The following is a 23,387-nucleotide window of genomic DNA, read 5'->3' as shown; positions in this document are numbered from 1 at the left end:
ATTTAAAGAGAAATTTTATATTGCAACATTAATGTCAGATACACTGATGCAATCCACTGCACCCTAATTGGTATGCAGATGTATACAACATGGTATCGATTTGAGATTCACAAGACTCGCTCCACACATAATCAAGTCATGTTGTGCATAGTAGCACAAATGCAATGCACTCCCCCACTGGATGCTGTCACACTTCACCAAATGGGCACCGGTATACTATTACCCACGTCTTCGATTCAAACAGGTATATGGAGGTTCTTCCGTTGATAAGATGGGGAAAAAATACTTTGAACTACTCGTCCACAAGTGACAAAACGTGCAGTGCGAGACGGATATCAGCTGTAATACGAGGCCACTTGCATGGTAATTGGGCTCTTCCATTTAAAATCCACACTGCCCTTGTGGAAGACTTTCAAAATGTCTTCCACAGGGGGAGTATGAATATAAAATGGAATTAGCACATTAGGCAACTATATTTGAATTTCATACACCATCGCTCTGAGAAAGATTTAACCTGAATCTTCCACAGAGGGAGGATGAGATTCAAAAATAGTTGGTTAATGCGCTAATTCCATTTGAAATTCATACTCCCCATGTGGAAGATATTTTCTAAATATTCCACACGGGTAGTGTGGATTTTAAATGGAACGGACCAGTCTGCGAGCTCCGAGTTTCAAACTGGAACAGATTGAAAGCCATCCAAATTGAAATCTAGCGATGAAGGAAACATATAAGTCTACATGCACTTTTGCCTTCAGATAGACAGTGATTGTGCAACACTTGATATACTTGGGAACACTTGAACAGCACTGTAGCTCAGAACAAACAGGAAACCTGTCTCAAAGTGACATTATACTATTATGATTTGAATTAACTTCATTTGATCAAAATATAGCCATGAAACGAGCTGTTAAAAATGCATTTGGTGCGGTTTCTTTACTTTCTTTCACTACCCTTCTTGTATTGATTACTTTTGCAGGGGTAGCCAAAATTCAATGTGCTATAATATATACATCAGTTCCATACCTTATATACCGCCTGTGTTTTTGGTTAACTACTTTTGCAAAATTTTTGCAAATCCCAAGTGTCACACCCCCATGCTTAAATATCCTACAATAACCCCAAAACTTTCTTATTTATGGATCACCCACATATAATATGCCTATTTGTTCACACCCACTTCCCCACACATTTCACTTCCACTTGTCCTCTCTTCTTTTATATCCCACTACCATCACTCCTACAACTTCAAATGACATCACATACTTACGCCAGTAGGAAATGAAGCTTGTATTGTTTGAGCTGCTTGAGCATGTCCCCATCCAGCATGATTTCAGCAAGGATGAGCGGGGCTTTTTCTTTGACATCTAGACGCTCTGCTTCAGCAAAGATGTCCTTATCAGCGCCGGCTAGTTTCTTGTCATCCTTTTTGCTCTGTACATATTTGAAAAACAAGCAAACAACAGCATTTCAGAACATTTGGTTAAATACAATTTAGGATGATGCCCAATTAAGTTGCTCTGCTATTGAATTTATTTGAATGCCAGAGAGCTGCATGAATTCATGATTTTGTACAATATTCACAATTTTGTTTTACGTTTCTCTTTACCTTCACAAATTGATAAAAGATATCAAGACGTTCTTGCTGCGTTTTCTCCAGGTCATCATTAAGGGTGAGTCCCTTGGCACCGTGTGTAAGGCTTTGCATACGCTCCTTTACAGCATTCTCGCTGGTATCTACAGACCACTCCAGTTCATCATCATCCTGAATAGAAACAAGAGTACACACAAGTGACCAAATGTTGAATTTGATTTTGAACACACAATTGATTCTACAGTTTTGATTCCACAGTTTTGCTTCCAAGTCCATGGTTTTACCTAGGTGGACTGAGATAACCCAATCTACATAAACTGCTTGTTCTATGCATGATTCCTCAATCTTTCACATCTTAGTTCCCATCTAAGTTGGCATTCATCTTGATCAAAAACAAGTGAAATATTCTTCAAGGGACCAATCATATGGGACTACTAAGTATCATTCTGTCCTGTTCTCTCAGTAGGTATATGGGAAGTGAGGACACATTTCAATTCCCCTTTCTTATGCACCCCCCCCCCCACACACAAAAACATAATGCAAATTAAGAGACCATGTTTAACTCTCTCCACAAGGGAGTCGACTGCAGATGACAAATTTCAGAATTTCTTTAAAATTTAAAATATAGGATTATATTTGGAATCAGCATGAAAAATGCATTAAAATGAGTACAAACAAGCCTAGTACTGGTTCAGTGATTCTTGAGATAACTTGTGAGTTATTGAGAACATATGTCACAGCTTGGGACTTTTTATGTTGAAGTCTACGGCTGGCACACAGAGTATTAAGACTCCCCTCACTAGGTACGAGTTCTTCTAGACTTACAGGCAGGTCATCATCATCTCCTTCGTGATCCCCATCGCCATTCTGGTTATGTTTCTGCTGAGATCGTTTCAGCTTGCGATCAGTCTTGCTAGCACCAGCCTGGGCAGGGTCGACCTCCGGTGGGTTCTTAAGGATGAACGTAGTCAGTTTATGGCGCATGTCTAGCATCCCCTGGTAGCCGCAAGCTGCGCAGTGTTGCCCGATTTGGTTCTTCTTCACTTTCTGAGATTGCAAATGGAACATATGTACATTGTGTATAATAATGGGTTTTAACCACTTGGCAACACTGACAAATTGAACATATTGATACTATAATTTAAGAGTTGTATTGAATGTACAAGTATGAGATTTGAGTCACCTGTAACACTAAAATGCCAAGTGTGGGTTGAAACTATGTTGATATACTGCACATTATTGTTAACACAAATAAAACAGCTTGTTATCAACTCCATTGAATTAAAAAAAAAGTTTTCTATTTTTTCCCTACCATAGCAAGCTGTTACTTGCAAATCATACTTTTTACTTAGTTTGCACATGTTTACATCCCATGGTTTAGGTGCATAACTGCACTGCAACAAGTGCATTTAAAATACATTTTGTACCATAAGCATATGACTTTGTTAACTTCGCACCGCTCAAAGAAATAAACCAATTATGCTACGCAATGTTGCAACTAAGTAGCCGGCCGCTACGATCAGTGCTTCGGTGCACACAAGTTGACAAGATGCCATGCATGATTGCATGTACACCAGTGTCCATTCAGAATTAAATATTGCAACAGTAACATGATTTCACCGATCAATAATATATTAAGCTCAATCCTGATTTAATTTGAGTTTGTAAAAACAGGAACAAGGAAATGTATTTTCTGATTTCAATCATTATTATCTCAGAACAAAAATGGCAACAAAAAAAGGTATATTTTATTGTAACATGTCATATATTACACACACCAAAGGATGATATTAAACATATTAAATATCATGAACAGTGGTGGGGAAATAGGGGGAAAAAGTGAATTTCAGGGGGGTAAAATCAACATATTTTGAGCAATATTGCAGCAAAAAATGGAAATTTTCATAATTTTGGGTTTTTACTGGGAGGGGGGGAACAAGGGGCATAGGGGGAAGACTACAGTTCTGACCGGGGGGGGGGGGCATTTGAGCATGAAACTTACCAAGTGTGTCTCTGGGTTGTCACATTCTGGGCAGAGTACAAACTTGCGAATGAATATATCCAGCAGATCCTGAAGCTTGTTAGGATCGTGAGAGCCGTTGACTATGAAGCGTTCATTCTTGAAATCGAACTGGGTCTCGCACCCAGCTCACAGCCAAAGAATTTGCAAGGGTATGTTGGTGGTCTGCCCAGTGCTTTGCCAACCTCGGGCATATTTGCAATGACAGTCTTGATTCCATTGCCTTTACCTTCGACCTGTAAGATATAAATAAGAGTACATTAATAATCTGGAGGTACTGCTATCTTCTTGGAAGTGCTTGTATGAAAGGTTCAGAACTTCCACAAAATATCCACAGAATAGCTGTGTTATTTTTTTTATGTAGCACTAGCAGAGCAAAATGCTCCCCATGTTGGACAACCTGCTACACAAATTTCAGCTTGTATAGCAATTTTTTTTACAATGTAAACATGCTAATATCATAAGAACATCAAATAAATAATGTTATATATTGCTCAAATTTACTGTTTCTGTTATTTGCTATGAAATGGGTATAATCATTATGTGATTATGATTTTTCCAGCACAGTGTAAAATATTATTATAGCGTAGCGTTGGGCGATATCGCCCCGTGATATAATCGCGACATTAAATCCTTATCGTGATGACGATATGTAAGAATCTCGGAAGCAATGCCGATTGCACTTACAAATATGGTAAGTGTACAATACGCAAATGGATTCGTACTGCTTTCAGTAACGTTTTGGATATAAGGAAGCTGTTTTGAACGATGGCAGTGGATTGAATTTAAAAAGTATGTTTTGAACTTTATCATTGCTTGTCCTGTACGCTTTCTACAGCGTGGGGGTTTGGAGTTCTGAAAATCGGTAAAAAGGCTGGGGGTTAAAATTTTGCAATATAAAGGGTGGGTTTCTAAAAAGTGTGTGATGAGCAATATATAAAGCGTGTGGGTAATACCAATTGAAAAAAAATATTATAATAAAGTAAGTCGATGATTTCTTCAAATTTTCATATTTTGTTTGTAAATTTCGAATAAAAATTTCGGAAATTAATTTGCTGACGTTTCCAACTTGTGAACGTCCCCCATAATAGAATCGATGATCTACAAATTTTATGAATGGCATGATTAGCCAGTCTCTACACAGCCGCTTTGATCTGCCTGCTCCACACTAGAAGTGGAGGGAGCAGAACCACGGCGGCTGTGTAGAGATTGGCGTATCGCATTTGATTCAGGATGTCAGCCCTTTACCATTTGTCCATGTGTTTCACGATAAACAATCTAATGGTGAAAGTCGTATTTTTCGAAAGATGATTGCAGTGATTCAGTTGTGCCAATAATGTCGCAAATGTTTATATATGAATAAAAAAATCATGCGTTTTTGTTAGATAAATTTTGTTAGGATTTATAATTCTGCATCAATTCTATCCGGATTCTGAAATGGATTGATGGTGCAGGTAGTGGTAAAATGAACCCGAAAGTGACTGTACATATGAAACTGTGGTAGCGTCGATGTTCAGTCTTCCGAATTTGATAAAGTAATGCTGTAAGCTTTGGTCGCAAACAATGCAAAAGGGTGGGGTTCAATTTTTGATAAAAAGGGTGTCTGTCTAAAAAGCGTGGGGGAAAATATAAAGGGTGGGGGTTTGACCCCCTGGACAAACAGTGAATTTATTTGTTTATTTGTATACTTGTTGCTTCACTGCTTGCCGCAGTTGCTGGGCCATTTTGCATCCGTATTACAGTGACCTTCTGATAAAAATATCGTCAGATGGCAATATCGCGATATGTTTTGGCCGCAATATACGAAAGACTAACGATGCCCAAGCCTATTGTAGCATGACATACAAATCTTGTTTTATCAAGCGCTATAATTAGGTACACATTACAATGTGGAGTACACATAACCTTAGAATAGATACCCGAGGTCGTGATTTTTCAAGTTATCATGTAAAAGTAAAACAGAAAATTCTGAATACTATCGTATGAAACGATGCCTTAGTGGCTTCACCATGCATAATCAAATGGCAATGTACCGGTAATACATGTACATAAAATTATACATACTATTATAGCACCACTATTTTTAGCTGTAATAGTTTCCATATGGTCTCTTCAACATAATTATAGCATATACAATGTAGGTGCTGACAAACCTACTTAAAATTTGACAAAATACATAACGTGACTTGGTTGTTTCCCATTTCTTTACATTATAATTTTATATTGTAACAAAAAAAGATTTTCAATATTTACATCTACAATGAAATAATCCACTCTACACTTAAAACTGCTTTTTATGGCTTTTGTTTCATCTTATTTATTTTCCCAGTCTGCTTCAGTGCAATGGAGTAACATATTTGTGTGGATTCCGATTCTCAGTTTATTTACCAAAAAAAAAAAAAAGCATCAACGCAAAAATGATTGACTAGAATTTTCACAAACTCACCGACTGGTAAAAGAGGTAGTCATTTATTAAACAGGTCCTAACTAATAAAAATTTCAGATTTCAATAAGGCAAATAAATATTGCAGCTAGCCAACAAGAAATCAATAGGCAGTAGGCAGCTTGCAAAGGTTATGCCTTGATATAGCTCAAGCGACAAACAAGATTCACTTGTTTGCTCTGAATTCTGCCTGCCTGCCTGCCTGATACCTTGCCTGCCTCTACCTATAGCTTTGTGACTGTGTAAATGTCAACCTAACAAGGAATCAAAAAATTGCATCATTCCCTCAGGATAAAATTCTGTACATAAACACACAAACCCATAAACACTTCTCTTGCCAACTGAATCACTGATCAGAATTTGCACACACAAACACTAAATACATTGTACATCAATTGCTAACTGAATCATTCCATTTATTTTCATGCCATGAATGTTGCCTTCAATTCCTACTTGATTTTCCACAAATTTCTTTATCATTTGCAAAGAATTATGACACAAACCTAAGGTTGTTTCATTGTGCACTCCTCCCATACCCACTGTTAACTTAATTCATGGAAATTGTATCTACTATTTCCAAGCTTAATTCTAACGTGCACCTAGCTCGTTCACGTAGCGGTTCCGTTGTCCCACTGGTCTACTACTATAAATGTAGATTGCCTGGCAATCGGGTGTTATCGTCAGAGCACCTCGGACTAACATGCACCTTACGTGGCCCTTTTGATGTACTTTTAGCATGAGACGGACCAGGGTCTTAGGCAGGATTTGAAGGGTTGGGTGTGTAAATTAAAAAACTGGGTGTGTTAAATTTAAGATTTGTGTACAAAGTATAGGCCATGTGGGCAAAAACTGAGTGTGTATTTACAAATTTGGGTGTGTAAAACACTCCCTACACAGCTGGCTGCTTCAGCCGGAAGCCCTTGATGAGACCGGTAAAAAATGCAAGTTGAATGATAGCAAAAGCATCTCATCAATCATCATAGAGTTGTAATCTAGAGTTCTGTGACACTGCTCCATTTTGACTAAAACATTGCATGAAAATGTCCAGATTAACGATCAAACTATAGCATTTAAAGTTAACTGTGGGTACCTCCATCATATGACTTGCTCAGGCTGCAAAATTTGATCAAATATTTTTGATTTTTTTTTTTTACTTGAACAGAAGAATTATTTTGTTATTCATGAAAAAGCTCTGATAAAATAATACGCTTTCAAGAATATTTCCTCTTTTAAAATACAAGAATTTCACAAAATAGCAAGACATATTTTGTTGTGATTTACTGTGAGGTTGACAACACGCATCTTGGTGAAGATCGACAACAAACAACACCAGGTCGTTTAACTCACTCAGGATTCACTCACAAGTCTATTATTATTTCAGTAGGGACACATGATCGGATGCGTGGGCTTATTTTGCACAGATTAGATTGCTGTACTGCTAAGGCATTATAAAATGCGCAAATAAATGGGGGCTTGTTTTGATGTAAAGGCTCCATCAGTGATCTTAAGTGTTAAAAAAAATTAAAATTGGTAGGAAAATCTTCTTTTTTTAATGTTAGGAGATAATGCTGACAAAATTTCGGCCAGCCACAAGGGACCTGGTGAAGGGGTCGCTGTAGATAACTGGTCCGGGTGTTTTTACAGGACAGGCAAGTGTAGCCGACATCCTGTGTTACCCTGATCGGAACCAACTGTAACGAGGTTTTTTATCATGGATCATCTGCCCCGCCATTACCAGATGAACCACGGGGAGAGCGGAGATTTTTTTTGTCCTACTGGGAATTTAACCTGGGGGCCACGCTGCTCCCCTTAATTAAAGCATGTCTCTATGTAACAATTGTATTTAACGGTGACCGTAAGCACAAACGCCCCAAACAATTACCAAAATGTGATGTTTTATCATGCCAAGCTCATCAGTTTACCACTTGCAGTGCAATGTTACCAAAATATAAAAATCTTGATTTCTGATGATTTTTCTTCAATAAGTCACTGATAGTGCTTTTAATAACTTCTCAACATGTCATTTTTATCAGCAGTTGCATTGCAACAAATAAATGTCATGCCACACCCTTTACCATGCAAGTTCAATTACAATACAGCTTACAATATGACATTTGATTATAATACGGCTCACAAAATGAAATTTCAATTTTTGGTTGAGAAATTCCAATCAGCTGGGGGAAAATTAAGATTTCTAAATTTGTATCTCGAGTAAACAAAGGCATGTACAATGTAGTCAAAAAGATTCCCCCTAAAGGCTAAATCCTACTTTTCCTCATCAGACACGTATCTTAAGTTTAAAACAAGCATGTCTAGCGTTAATCATTACTTATCCAGGAAGCCAATCAACTCTTCATGGCTAAATTTAACTGTATTGTCTTTACATCCCAACCCTCAAAACATATTCCTCTTGAGCCAATTTTATTGACCAAGACTGTTGATTATAAGAGCTCTTATTTATATGATTAAAAGATCTATTTGTGTTTCCTCCATCCAGGGAGCATGTTATACATTGCTAACGTTATGACGCACATGTAGACATTGGATAAACACTTCATGTAAGATGCTACAAGCACTGACAATTCAAGAAGTGTCCTACCATTCAATGTGGAGCTGGTACTTAGGATGAAAACTAAACAGTTGATTTAATTACCCTTAACTTCATTTTAGTCCACACTACAGACTCAGAAGTCTAATGCGAATCCCCAAATCGATTCGCGCAAAGATTCTCGTAAAACACCAACCGAGCGAATCCAAATATATTTGCGCAAACATTGACAGCCACAGAGAGAAAAAAAAAAAGATGTACCAAGTTTGATTCCCGATGTGACTATTTTATGCTTCATTTTATAAGGAACTGAACCCCCAAAATGGCGCTTTATGGTACAATTTACTTCAATAATTATTGTACAATTATACTGATTTGAGAAGGCATTTTAACAGCAAAAACAGCCATTGGGTTGGGTGGATCTTTCGTTTGCCAATATGGCCATCTTGGATGACTAAATAGAGGGCAGTATTTTTTACAATCACTGTGCAGTGGGAATGGGAGGTAGATTGCGGGAATCAAGGATTCTTTCAAAAAAATGTTACCAGGTACTTAATGTTTATACTGTTAGGAATGTTTGTATGGCAGGAAGTATAAGTACTTTAGCTAGAAATGGTAGAGTCAGAGAGCGGACATCGAGCAGCGTTATGTTACCACTTTGGTTTCAGACAGTGTGTGGCATGGTACCCAGTAATTTCTCTCCCTGTGAACAATATAGGTACCGGTACAAAGTCTGTAACAAACAAAGACTACCATTATACTGCTCAGTGCCAAAAGTTGGTAAGTGCAATAGTTGCCATGTGTAGCTGCCATGGGTATAGAGGAGTACGCTATATTGTGTAAATTGACAAATATTCACAGGGCAGCTACTGCACTTACCCACTTCTGGCACTGAGCAGTTAAATTATGCTATTTCCTTCAAAGGATTATGTACCGGTACCGATTTAAAAATAGACCCAAGTTTGATATGGAAAATAGGAAATTATATTTGGACTGGAGTGCTTTGTTTGCAGCTTGACCCTGTGCTGTATGCGTATGTCTCATATTTAATTTTAGGGACAAGAAATTTGAATGTTGTATTTTTGAAACAATCAGAAGTTCAAATTTTGTTTTTTCTGGCCTTTCTCAAAAAGTACAAATAGGGTGACTGCTTTCTAAAATTTTGAAAATTTAGTTACTACCATTCCATTTCAAACTGAAGTACTCATACAGTACCTATGCTTCCTGATATTGAAATCCCCACATCCTGGCACACTTGGTTGCATGGGGGAAAGGACAGCTGCCATTTTTTACATTTTCCTCGATTTTACTCAAATTGGACTCCCCCTCTAACTACTCTACATCCTCCACTGCCAGATCATGTTGATGATTAAGTACCAGCATCATATAAAACAGTTCATCACAAAATCAAACTTGGGGTTTCAGTTGGTGACCTAATTATTCTTGTGTAACAGTTTTACAATATCTATTATAAACAAAAAGCCCATTAGCAATTAGTTCCAATGCTGGCTGGCTGCACACCACTCCGAAAAGAATGAAGTGCTTTATAGACAAGAGGCAATGCTACTTGATGCTTGTAATGTTAAACACAAACTGTGCTAGTCTGCATAATATTAAGATGATTAGTTATAAGGTAGATATTTATGTTTGGGAGCTATTTGAACATTTAGAAAAATCGCTCAATATTATCTTTTTAAGGCTGCAGAACAAAGATTTAGAGTCCCTAAACTAGGCAGCAAATTATTGGTAAGAAAAGAACCACTGTTTGTCAGGGGGTCAACCCCCAGCCTTTTTATTTGCCCCCCCACACTTTTTAGCCAGACACCCTATTTATCGGGATTCGGAATTGAACCACCACCCATTTGTGAACAAAGCTAACAATGCAGTTGTCGACTTGGTAGACTGAATATCGGCGCTATCGCAAATTTCATGGTCACTTGTGGGTTCATGATCTATCTGCACGATCATTGTCCATTTCAGAATCCGAATTGATGCAGACTTTATCCTCATCTAACAAACACTCATGATTTTCTTCTTCATCTGAATCATGAGCAACATTATTGGCACAATTACTCGCCCGGCCATGGTCCCTGACAACTCATTTTCATCATCAATATTTACGTTTCGTTCGGACAATGCAACACATGGCTGATCGATTGCCATACATCCAGTATTGATGAAATCATTGATTCTATTAAATTGGTGACGTCGGACAGCAAATTAATTCAGAAGTTTTCACTTAAAATTTACCAGATTTTTTGTTGTTGTTGAAAAAAATCATCAAATTACTTTATGTCCATAATTTTTTTCAATTGGTAGCTTCACCCACATGCTTTATATTTTGCTCCCATGCTTTTTAGAAACCCACCCTTTTTACCAATTTTCATAATTGCAAACCCCACACTGTAGAAAGCGTGCTGGACAAACAGTGGAACTGCCCGTACTTTTAATAGTTTTCAAATTTTAATGAATGAAGACTTTCGTAATTCATATCCTGTGGTAAATTCAATGCATATTGAATGTCTCTATCATTTAAAGTTTAAACTATTAAGTACGGACAGGTGAAAATTTTGGTTTGTGTTTACTTTACAAATGCTGTACGGTACCCAATTTTCTTAAGGGGGTACTACACCCCTGCCCAGTTTTGGGCCTATTTTTGCATTTTTCTCAAAAATTAAAGCGCATTGTTGACAAGTAAGATGTATATTATAGGGGCAAGGACTACAACTACTGCACTGGACATTTTATTTCAGCACAAACAACAGTTGTGGAGTTACAGCCAAAATTGAGGGAAAACCAATATTTGATCAATAAATCAATAACTACTTGCCTTGAGTTGCTGGATTTTCAGTCCAGTAGTTGTAGTCCTTGCCCCTATAATATACATATCTTATTTGTCACCAATGCGCTATAATTTTTGAGAAAAATGCAAAAATAGGCACAAAATTGGCCAGGGGTGTAGTACCCACTTAAAATAAGTACAAATGATTTTATCAACCATTATTATTTAAAACAATAATTATTTTTTTGTGTTTAAAAATGTTCAGGACATTAAAAACAGTGCTCAACAGACACTATGACCAACTTAATATTGGGGGAAAACAGCCCAGTTATGAAGTCTTTAGTTTTTTGTTTGAATCAAATTTCATGTTGTTTTGAGTGAAAAGAAATTAAGTTGTCAATTGAATTTTTCTTTTGTTGTAATACAATTTCAAATAATTCAAATTTGGTTCTGAATCGCCAGATTTACTAGCTCTCCCGCTGCCATTTTGAATTGGCGAGCTGGCACGTGGACATTTGCATAATTTCCACTCTGCGAGAAAGACACAATCAAGCACGTGGTACGACTTGTGTAAAGACGGTTGTTTATTGTAGCATTGCGTGCACTTCATTGCTTAAAATTTGCACATTTTTTTCCAGCAGTTTCATATTGTTAAGTGTCAAACTGTGATGACGCCATATCAACATGGGCTAAATAAAATGTATTTTCGCTCATAATGGTATGACTTCATGATATTTCATCCCGAGTTTGAAATAAAAACATTTTTTTTTTTTTTTTTTTAAGTTTTTTATTTTTTCGGTTTTGTAGTGTCTCTGGACCTAGACCTAAATGCCAGGATCATTCATGGTTGACCTAAAAAAAAAATAAAAAAAATTTTCAAGATATTTTGTTATTTTTTATATGAAAATTGATAATTTGTATTCATGTCATAGTCTATTAATGATTTCAAAATGTATTGAATTTGAATGCATTTTGAAATCATTAATAGACTATGACATGAATACAAATTATCAATTTTCATATTAAAAATAACAAAATATCTTTTTTTTTTTTTTTTTTTTTTAGGTCAACCATGAATGATCCTAGCATTAGGTCTAGGTCAGGGACACTACAAACCTAAAAAATAAAAACTTAAAATAAAATAAAAATAAATACATTTTTTTTAAATTTGGTACCGGGGGAGGTACCCGTTTACCCGACGAAAATGCCAGCCTTAGTGCAGGTTAGGAAATTTGTCATTAATAATTTTTGTAAAATTCAAAAATCAATAACAAGTGGATTAACAATATAATTAACCCTGAAAGATCAAATCTATTTTGGCATGGTACTGATTTTTCACCACAATAAATGTTTAGTGACCACACCCTTTGAGGCAAACTAACATGTGGACCAAAAATTATTGGATCAAACACACCGTGAACATTCTTTAATGAAGATTTTGAATAAAAATATTTAAGAAAACAATGTAAGGAATTCAATTTGGGCAAGGAAGAAATATAGACAAAAGGATTATCTATGGATCCCACATGTACCCAATCCAATCAGTCCTTGTACATACACTGTACAAAAATAACAACTAAATTCAGAGACAAAAAAAAAAAGCCAATCAACTCGTACAAGAAGCAAAAACAACCAAACCGGCAAGCTATGAATTCATAATGTCATCCATAATCACTTCATCCGGCACAGGTGTTACATACAAAACCCAATGCTCACAATTTGCTTCAATAACAAGTGGCAAAACAAGAGAGCCATTTTGAAATCCTATCAGCAATTGCAACTTGTTTTCAATGCTTTCATTATTTTATTATTGAGTTACTCTCCAAAGCAAGTCCCAACGGTTATAAATATCTGTGAGCTGTATTAAAAATGATGATGATGCTAGAACGGAAATGTCAGATGTAATTCACCTACCCATCATTTATACAAGCAAAGAGCTACTTTGGAAAATATTATACAGCGTGTGTAGGTGGGTGGATGGGTGGTGACAGTGTTCGAAATAAGCACTTATCCTCTTGTCCTCTTGTCCAAAAATCACTGGGGACAACCATATTGAGCTAAGTACTTATCCCCTGGACAACCACTATATTTTACCTCCATAAGGATGACACATTTTGGGGACAACCAAAATGTAGTGAGGACAAGCAGAATTTATGCTTTAGTTATCCTCAGGATAACCTCCATATTTTCCTTATTTCGGACACTGGGTGGTGATAATGTATTATAAAATGCTGACAAGCAGGACTTTCCCCCCACTTTTATCCAATTAATATTTTTCTCTAATGACATTGCTGGGGTTTATTTTTAATAGTGGCTGCTTCAACAATTTGTTTAATAGACAATTACAGTACACATGAATTTTACACTGTGAAAATAACTCAAATATGTATTTAAAAAAAGCATGAACAGTGATTAGTACATGCAAGCCAAGCGATATCAAACATCAACAAAAAAATGTAGATCTGGGTTGACGACTCAAAAATGATGTGTTCATTTTCTGTCAGACGTCTCCCATATCTGGGTGAACATCTTGATGAACTGATTTTGCATAGTGTCCAAGTTAACCTTTTGACCATGTATATTTTTGATGTTATAAAAGAATATTCAGTGACGTGATTGGGGCTCGAGCAAACTGGCATATGAAAATATTGAGAGAGAAAAAATCAGGACTCAGAATATTCAGTGGCAGAACTAGAATTACACGATTCATAATTAAGGTGCCCCCCCCCCCAACAAAGGTTTATACAAATAATATGCAATAGCAAGACACAACCTGTGCAACGCAATACTTGATCATACTCTATCACCCTACCAAGTTAGAAGTTCATTGCATAAATATGCGGGAAAAAAATATCGCACTATGCATACTGTTGGAGAGTCCGGTACTTTTTGGAATGCTTTTTTATCACTAACAAGCATCACACAATAAACACCTGTAGGCTAAAATATCATTAATAATTTCACTATTTTGCCTGATAATTGCATTAGTTCTAAACTCTAACACTGTACAAAGAGCATGTATGGTAGGCTATTATATATTTTTTTTTAAATTTAGAAGATTAAATATGAAAAAATACTTTTATTCCCTGTTAACTTGGTCACACTAAAGGGTAACTAGGATTGGCAATGTTTCTTCTGGATTAATTCAAAATAATGTTACTACTACTAGATTTTCCCAACATTGGGAACATCTATAGGCAGAGATTTTTGTTAATATGTAAATTGTGTGTAGCCATCGACAAAACATGTTGCACCGCTCAGTCACATCCCACACGTATGCATGCTCTCTCCTGATTTCAGGCAGACAGTGTGTTCCATATGGTGGCCTAGTAGACGCATTTTGTACTGTAATATATTTTCAAGTTAAATTTTGCATTGCATAAAAGTGTAGTCTGATAGGCACATTCCATTTATTTTTATTATCAGTTATCACTGCACAGATCAAGTGGTGATTTAGTGAGCAGTATCATTGATTCAAATGGAGACATTGACATTGAATGGAAAATTATTAATTTTGTATTGCTAAATTTAGTTCAAACAAATTATTGTTCTTTTTGGATGTACTCTCATTACAAGTAAATCTACCAGGGCTCTCAAACTGCACATAAAAATTACAATACATGAATATAGTACTCGCCAGGCCTCAAAATACTTTTTAAAATTTGGGGGCTGTAAAAATCGTCTTTCAGGAGGTACTTTCAGTATTCCGGGGGCTAAATTCCCTAAATTCCCATTTACTTTGAGCTACATGCCTCAAAAAAGTCTCCTTTCATCGGTTACTTTATATTAAAATTTACCCTAGTAATTAAATTTTTGAGGGCAATTTTGGCATTTTTATTTGGGGGGGTGGATGGAAATTGCCCTTTGCCCTATCTTTTTTAACGCGGGTACTCGCATAAAATTGAGAAAGCACTCCACACGTTCAAATATCATTGCTTAGAACTTTGGTGGTTCTTAGTATATTTTGGCATCTTTTGGAGTAGCCGGGCGCAGGGACACTACATTAATGATATTGAAATTCTGTTTACAAGGACCTCTAAAAGCATGGCTGTAAATCCTGGAGAGGTCCAAGGGATATGTCTTTTTCCCCCTCCCCACATTTTGTTGTTCTTTTCAGCTACTTTCTGACAATTTATGCCAAATTCCCCAACCCAATTTTTGACACGTTTTCTACACAATGTATACTGTACAACGGATGGACTTTCTGATATGTATGGCAAGTTTTTTAACTCATGAAGTCATCATAACTCGTCCAATCCCATCATAAGATTGTAACTCCAACATGTAGATCGTATGGAAGAGCTACAACGGGTTTGGCAATGATGCACTGTAACTCAATGTGAAACTCAATCGATCATATTCATAGGTTTGTTTGTATAATTTTTTTCATTTACAAAATGCTTGAAAAATTGCCAGTCAATATTTAAAAACAGGCACTTGTCTCAAATACCTGAAAGAAGAAAGCAAAGGGAAAAAATACCATGATCTAAATTTCTATACATGTACCTCTAAATCTTATGGTATCCCTTACATGCATGTCTGTCTAGCTGTCTGTGTTTGTATAATTTGCAATAATTAGGGGATCACGTGGGAATAAACACGATTAATTATACCCACCTTCGCTAAGATGCGGGGCATCTTGTAGCGATAGAACTGGTCGGTAATGGCCCTGTTGACGTTAAGAGACATCTTGATATCGAGAAGCCTCTCCGCCGCCTTTCCAATCTTCGGTTTTTATTGGGTTTGAGATGTTTTGTGTGTCTTGTGAGACCTCGTATGGTGAAAGATTCGCTGCTGGCGTGACAATGCGTTAGAGCGGACATAAACACTTCGGGTGGTTGTCTGTAAGGGTGATAATTGGGTGGGCTATCCTCACTGGCTACCCTCACCAATGGCTCTGTAAAAACAACAACAAATTGATATACTATTAGTATGACCATCTGAAAACTTTTATACACATATATGTATTGTACACAATCAAATCTAATGCAGTTTTACCAACTCAGTCTACAAAGTGCTTCATTACTATAAAAACGCTCCGGGGGTGTTGCATTTTCGAGGGGGGGGGGCATTTATTAGAAGTGAATTTAAAAATAAAAAAAACTCATGGAGACATGGGGCCCCTTTGCCTTAGGGTAAATTAGCGAGTGCCCTCCTCTGAAAATCCTAAGGGTCAGTCCATGTCAAAACAGACTGAGTGTACACCCACCCTCTTGGATTATGCTCTCCTTTGGCTCAGGGGTACCTTTCATGGACCCCTAGGTGAGGTCACAAAAAAAAAATTCAAATTCAATTTCGTTTCCGAATGGCGGGCCATCTAAGTTTGGCGACCTTGACCAAAATTGGGAATTTAAGGTGTCCAAATGACAAAGCGCTCTCTTTGAGAGGCATTTTCTTCTTAATTAAATCAGTTGTGACCCTCTTTTTGAATGTGGTCACTCACTGGCTGTGTCTGAAATGCCTAATGCCAAAAAGATTGATTTGAATTTCGTTGGGATTTCAGAGGGGTCAAAATCAGCACTTCATACTGTTCAATCAAATTATCTTTGATTTTGAAGGACCCATGATAATGCCACAGTGCACTTATAGGTCCTAATTATGTTCAGAATGGATTAACCATGTGCCAATGTCTATGAGCAATTCAAAAAAGAGAAATTTCTAGACCCCCTACAGAATTTTAGGCCCCCTAAAGTGGTTCAGCCACAAATGGCGCTTAAAATCTGCAATTTTGACACCTAATAACTTTAGGTGTACACCAGATATGAATTTCTAGTCTTTTTCATCTGAAAGAATGTAGTCTAATGTTACTAGGAACATAAGATTTGTTTTGTATTTTTGTGTTTTGATACTTTCAAAAGGTCGTTGACCTATGAAAATTTTTCGTCATAGCGCCCTCCTGAAAGGTCTGACACATAACAAACTATACATTTTGGAATCCTCATGACCATACGAGTAATTTGATATATTACTTGACATAATTGGGAGCATTCTGAAAATTTGTCCCCCATAACCTGTACGTTGCATGTGCATCGTTGCCGGGAATTGCATTTTGACCCCTTAAAAATCCATACAGAGGATTAGAAAGTAGTTTTTCTTATTACTTGACTCAAGAGCAACTTGAAATATCAGGATAAATAATACAAATGGCTATAAAGTGATCAAAAATATAAAAAATATCATACTAAAATTGGCATTTTGTAACGTATACTGTATGCATGGTATGTTAAGAAAAAATGACTATTTTTGAAAGCGTCAACTTAATACTAAAACACAAAAATACAAAACAAATCTTATGTTCCTAGTAACATTAAACTACATTCTTTCAGATGCAAAAGACTAGAAATTCATAACTGGTGTACACCTAAAGTTATTAGGGGTCAAAATTTGCCGACTTTAAGTGCCATTTGTGGCTGAACCACTTTAGGGGTGGCCTAAAATTCTGTAGGGGTCTAGAAATTTCTCTTTTTTTTTAATTGCTCATAGACATTGGCATATGGTTAATCCATTCTGAACATAATTAGGACCTATAAGTGCACTGTGACATTATCATGGGTCCTTCAAAATCAAGATAATTTGATTGAACAGTACGAAGTGCTGATTTTGACCCCCTCTGAAATCCCAACGAAATTCCAAAATCTATCTTTTTTGGCATTAGGTATTTCAGACACAGCCAGTGAGTGACCACATTCAAAAAGAGGATCACAACTGATTCAATTAAGAAGAAAGTGCCCCTCAAAGAGAGCACTTTGTCATTTGGACCCCTTAAATTCACATTTTGGTCGAGGTCGCCAAACTTTGATTGCCCGCCATTCATAAACGAAATGGAATTTGAATTTTTTCTTGTGACCTCACCTAGGGATCCATGAAAGGTACCCTGAGCCAAAGGAGAGCAAAATCCAAGAGGGTGGGTGTACACTCAATCTGTTTCGACATGGACTGACCCCTAACAAGAATGAAGGGTCCGTGTCCTTGTTTGCTGGTGGGATTTTTATGGGAGACCACTTTTAGTTCTAAAAAAGATACCAAATTACGGGAGCCCCTACATGTATGTATGCGCAATAGGCGAATCTTTACAGTATAAATAACATCATTCACTACTGAACATGCAAAATGAAAATAAAGACTTTGCGGCTAGATATCAGATTTGTTTTTGCCATCCTATGAAGCCCAATTCAATTTATATGCAGGAACAGCTTAACTGCAAGTGACTCTACTTGTAAAAGTTGTATTTAGGACTGGCAGTTGATCTAGTATCTTCAGTGTTGACTGTTGAGAGGTTTCTTCACAAAGCTGTTCACAAAAAGTGAAATATCAGTACATGTACATATGTATAGACTTCAATTTCTTTCAATTTCTTCACAGAATGATCAAGATGACATATATAACCAGTCATCGAAAGCTTAGACTTCTCCGTAGTCCACTTACACATTGTGCATACTCTTAAAACTCGGATTTAATTGATAGATTTTCACATCTGATCTTTTTAGTCACCGTACTCCCTCTGTTTGTTGGCTTCCCATGTGGACTACTTACTTTCGATTGCAGTTATGAAGTTTAACACGGTTGCCAATGGATGAGATTGTCGGATTTCTGGCCTACTAAAATTGCCCATGATGTAATGCATCTTTAAATGGATCTGGCTTGTAATTGGTCGCCCAGATCTCATTATGGTTTAAATCCTCCGGGCAAGTGCCGTTACCATTGATAACTACATCAGGCCTTGTCTTTTAAATTGCTGGCGGGTGACAAATCACTCTCCTCAAAACTTGCCAGGTGAGCTGTATTTATATTACACCAAATGTAGGCGAGTGATAAAAAGCTCTCCTCAGCTTCATTTTAGGCGCGTGATGGCAAGTGAGAGAGATCACTTGCCTCAAAAGACAAGGACTGACTACATTGTACACAACTATGCGGCGCTTTGTGTACTACGAACAAAAGCGCCTCATGTACGTACAGGCGTGCTTGCGGTTAAATTGGATTGATAAACAAGTATGATTGACAGTGTGTGTTAGGGACTAAGTCCCCGATTAGTCCTGTCCAAAATGCAATGTACATCTAGAGTCGATTTTTAATTCAGGCTTTCGCGATTATTAAACTGATAGATCTAAAATTAGAACTGTTCCAGCCCTCGAATTAAGGATCTGATGGGGCACGGCAACTTTTTTAGGGCAAGTTGATAATTGCCTTGGAATTTCACTGAAAAGGCAAGGCAGCACAGCAGTTCGTAATATTTCAAGAGGGCATCATGGCAACTGTTGAAAATTTGAGAAGGGCACCAAGGCAATTTCTCAAAAGTGAAAAAAACACACACAAACATAGATAGATAAATTTATAATGAAGGGGCAGGGCTGGGGCACCGACGGCAACTTCCTTGTGACTGCCTTGGGTAAAGGACATATTTTGAGGGCATTACGGCAGTGGGGATGGGCATCCACGGCAAAATGCCGTGGGTGCCGTGGGTTGAAGTGCCATTATAATATACATGTATGTTGCATTCAATAAGCCTACGTATATACTTTACTGTTACTGTTACTAATATAATTATATAAACTTTCATAACCGTTTACTAGTATTTTGATACCGGTACTGTAATAAAATAATATCAGTATAATATAGAGTTCAACTGAATGCGTTCATAATGATTAAATTTAACAAATTTTTATTTATCACAAAAATTTATCGACTATCGCATAGTCTATCGAAAGTTCAGCAAGTACAAAAAATCACCAATCGTATGAAACAATCCTACAAATGAAACTCTTTCAATGTCTTAGTTTGTTAAAAGTTTTTGCTTGTTCCAAAAATGCCCCATGTACTGGGGTACTAGTTGAACCTAACAGCAAAACTACATGAGAATAACAAATTAGGCCTACTTGTACATAAAGATAAAGAGCTGCTTTTATGGATTTTCAATAAAATCTCTTTCAATTGCAACCTCCTTGTTTTGATACTTTATTGCAATCTCTTTGATGAAACAAAAACAGTGGGTACTGTCAGTTGCAGTTAAATCCTCCCACCTGTAAGGCTGTAAACACTTAACCTTGCATAACAAAGTTACTTGTTTGTAAACCTTCAAGTTTCAATGATTATTTCCTACTTTTACTTTTTAATCTAGTAAAAAGCTGAACCAACCGACTTTTTTACTTGGGAAAATCAGTGTATTACAATTAGTCAATTTGAGGATTTTTGAACCAAAATTTGAGCCAATATCTGAGCCAATTTGAGGAAAACTGCTTCATTAATATCATTAGGCACACGCAATACTACAAATGTATCACACAAAGATGCAAACAAAGATGAATATTTTGTACAAAATCTGTAATATTTTCTTTCAGTTTGGATACCCAACCATACAGGGAAGCATGTGGGATTCAAAGGCAAGACAGAACCTGAGAACCACCAATTAACTAAATAGGTCTATGAATGATGTCACTCACCACATATATATTAAAAAGAGCTGAAAACAACTAAGTGTAATTTAGGAAGATTCTATATAACTTTTGTTTGAGCAAGTGTACAAAAAAACCTGAAAATCAAAACCAAACAAGGTGAACTTCACACTTCTGAGTTCTGATTTAAGAGCCTACATGTAGAGCTAGAGGTTTGACAGTCCAAAAACCAGGTACGGTACATCTTTTCTTTGAACTGATAGTGATAGTCATTTAGATGCAATGATTTGACAGTGTCCAAACTGTACCTTCTTTAGAGGGAATTAAGGTTTGTTGGAAAGAAAAACTTACATGTAATTGTAAAACTCAAAATTACTTGCTAACAGTTGTAACAGTTCTGGGTCTGATAAATGCTTCATTCATCAGGGTTGCTTGATTTAAATTAAATTCTCACACACTGAAAAAATTGTGAAAAATAAATGCCCCTTGCCCCCATTTTTTAAGGTTCTTTATTGCCCTGGAGGGAAGACGATTTTGGTCAACAATTCACAATTTAGTTAAAGGTACTCACCTGCCCCAAGGCCAATTTTGTGCACATTTTTAAATAGTCATTAAACCATCAAGGCTATAATTCACCTTGATTATGACCAAATATGACCAAATAGCGTCATATAGGGGAATTGGGCACGTGCACCCCAATCGATCTGAAATTTTTAAAAATCCCATACTAGGAAAATTGCCGAAAAATGGCTTTTGTGCCCCCCCCCCATCAGACCCAGTGGCTCCCCCCAATCATGGCCCACGCCAGGGCTCGAAAAAATGTTAATTTCCCGGGAATCAAGCTAAATTTCCCACAATTTATAGCATGTTTTTATACACAAAAGGACACAATTTCCTCCAAATACCAGAATTTCCTCCAAACACCAACATTTCCTGGGAATGAGCTTCCCACATTCCCCACTTTTTCGAGCCATGGCCCACGCTACGCCACTGTCAAGGCCAACTTAGGTGAAGAGTCGTATTTTTATTTAAAAAAAGATCAAGACTCTGTTTATAAATCTGCGCAGAGCAGTCTTATCAAGATGCATGGTACTTCATAAAAATCTTTTGATAACTGATACTGAATACTGATAGTGCTACACATGTAGTGTATAGCCTGATCATCGTGCCAGGCTGTGCCTGTGTGGCTCTGTAGCTAGCGTGAGTGTTGCCCGGCCCCCACACTCTGTGCATCCACGGGTATTCATGCTTGTTGGCAAGGGTAGCGCTAAGTTGCTTTTTGGGGTCCCGGACCCACCAAAATAGAGTTGGGACCCCCTGTTTTTAAATTTTCTGCAAGTTCAGGGGTCCCTGCAGACCCCCAGTTTTTCAATCTAGCGCTATTGCAGACATATTATTTATGCTGCATTTGTGCAACTGGGACTCACCAAACTCTACTCCGGACCCCCTACTTTTTAATTTTTTGCAAGTTCGGGGGTCCCTGCGGACACTCAAGTCAAGTGTTTAGTTCTAGCGCTACCCCTGCTTGTTGGTGAACTTTAAAAACACCCCCCTTTTGCATCTCATTTCGCAAAGTTTTCTGGGGAAGCCCTTAGTGATTTTGCAAATCATTTGCCCGTTGACAATACCCCTATTTTCGCTAAAATGCGAACAATATTTCTATATACCCGGTACCCCTTTTCTGGCAGAAACGCGTAGCCGTAGGCTGCGTATAAATGCACAAATTGCTAGTAGTAGTAGCACTGTAATGGCGCAGGTGTTTTATATAGCCTCATTGTCAATGTTATTTATTCTGCAGATAAAGTCAAAATTGAAAAGGACCGTAAAATCACAGAAGATATAATAAAATATTACCTCAACTCTGTAAAAGCAAGAGAATTGGTGATGAAAATACATACGTACGCTTTTTTTCAATTTCGCGAACACATGGTTTGAAAAAAACACCCCTTCTTTTCGTGCTTCATGAATTGCGTTTCTTCATCTGAAAACACCCCTTATTTCACGTAATTTTCGACGAGCATGAATACCTGCGGATGCATGGATGCAGTGCGGGGGCCGGGGAGTGTCGACAGTTCCCAAGCACAGTACATATTCACTGGTATACACCCGGGCCGCCGGCCGGGGTAAACAAATAAAAGTAAGTTACTTACCTTTCCGTCTAGAAAAAGACATAAACGCGTTGAAGAATTCCAGATTTTCAAACACAATTCAAGACTCGGTGGTCTTGTCTCACTCTCAAAAAATGGCCGTTCACGGCGAGAAATGGAGCAAAAAAACGAAGTAAAAGCACGAGGCAAGCAGCAGTCCTTGGGCCCGTGTTCGTCCTGTTTCCGTCCGGAAAAATTGTTCTCAGCAAGTCAACCTCGTTTAGACGAGCCTAAAGCAGGGTAAAAACGAATAAGTGTTGTTAATTTCATGATATCAAAACATACTATGGCGATTAGTTAAGTGTTACGTGGCTTTATTCGCCACAAATATTGCGAAATATGGTAGTATTTATAACATAACTCACCAAAATAAAACTTCAACATGCCAGATGCTGTACACTGATTATGAAATGTCGCAATCTCTGATATATATTTTTATAGGTTGCCGGTTTGTTTGTTTTGCA

General features: G+C 37.2%; 1 protein-coding gene across 1 annotated transcript in view; it reads right to left on the bottom strand.

The window, feature by feature from the left end:
- The window catches only part of LOC140153725 (eukaryotic translation initiation factor 5-like), a 34,531-nt gene extending 11,144 nt beyond the window's left edge, over positions 1–23,387 (bottom strand). The window contains 8 exon segments of the mRNA XM_072176554.1: positions 1,273–1,434; positions 1,610–1,765; positions 2,420–2,641; positions 3,597–3,733; positions 3,736–3,850; positions 16,005–16,284; positions 22,927–23,153; positions 23,289–23,387. Coding sequence (XP_072032655.1) covers positions 1,273–1,434; positions 1,610–1,765; positions 2,420–2,641; positions 3,597–3,733; positions 3,736–3,850; positions 16,005–16,076 — 864 coding nt within the window. The 5' untranslated portion in view covers positions 16,077–16,284; positions 22,927–23,153; positions 23,289–23,387.

The sequence above is a fragment of the Amphiura filiformis genome, chromosome 5 (genome assembly GCF_039555335.1).
Source record: "Amphiura filiformis chromosome 5, Afil_fr2py, whole genome shotgun sequence".
NCBI classification, from domain to species: domain Eukaryota; kingdom Metazoa; phylum Echinodermata; class Ophiuroidea; order Amphilepidida; family Amphiuridae; genus Amphiura; species Amphiura filiformis.
Note: the sequence above shows the minus strand (reverse complement) of the source record. Positions and strands in the feature narration are given on the sequence as shown.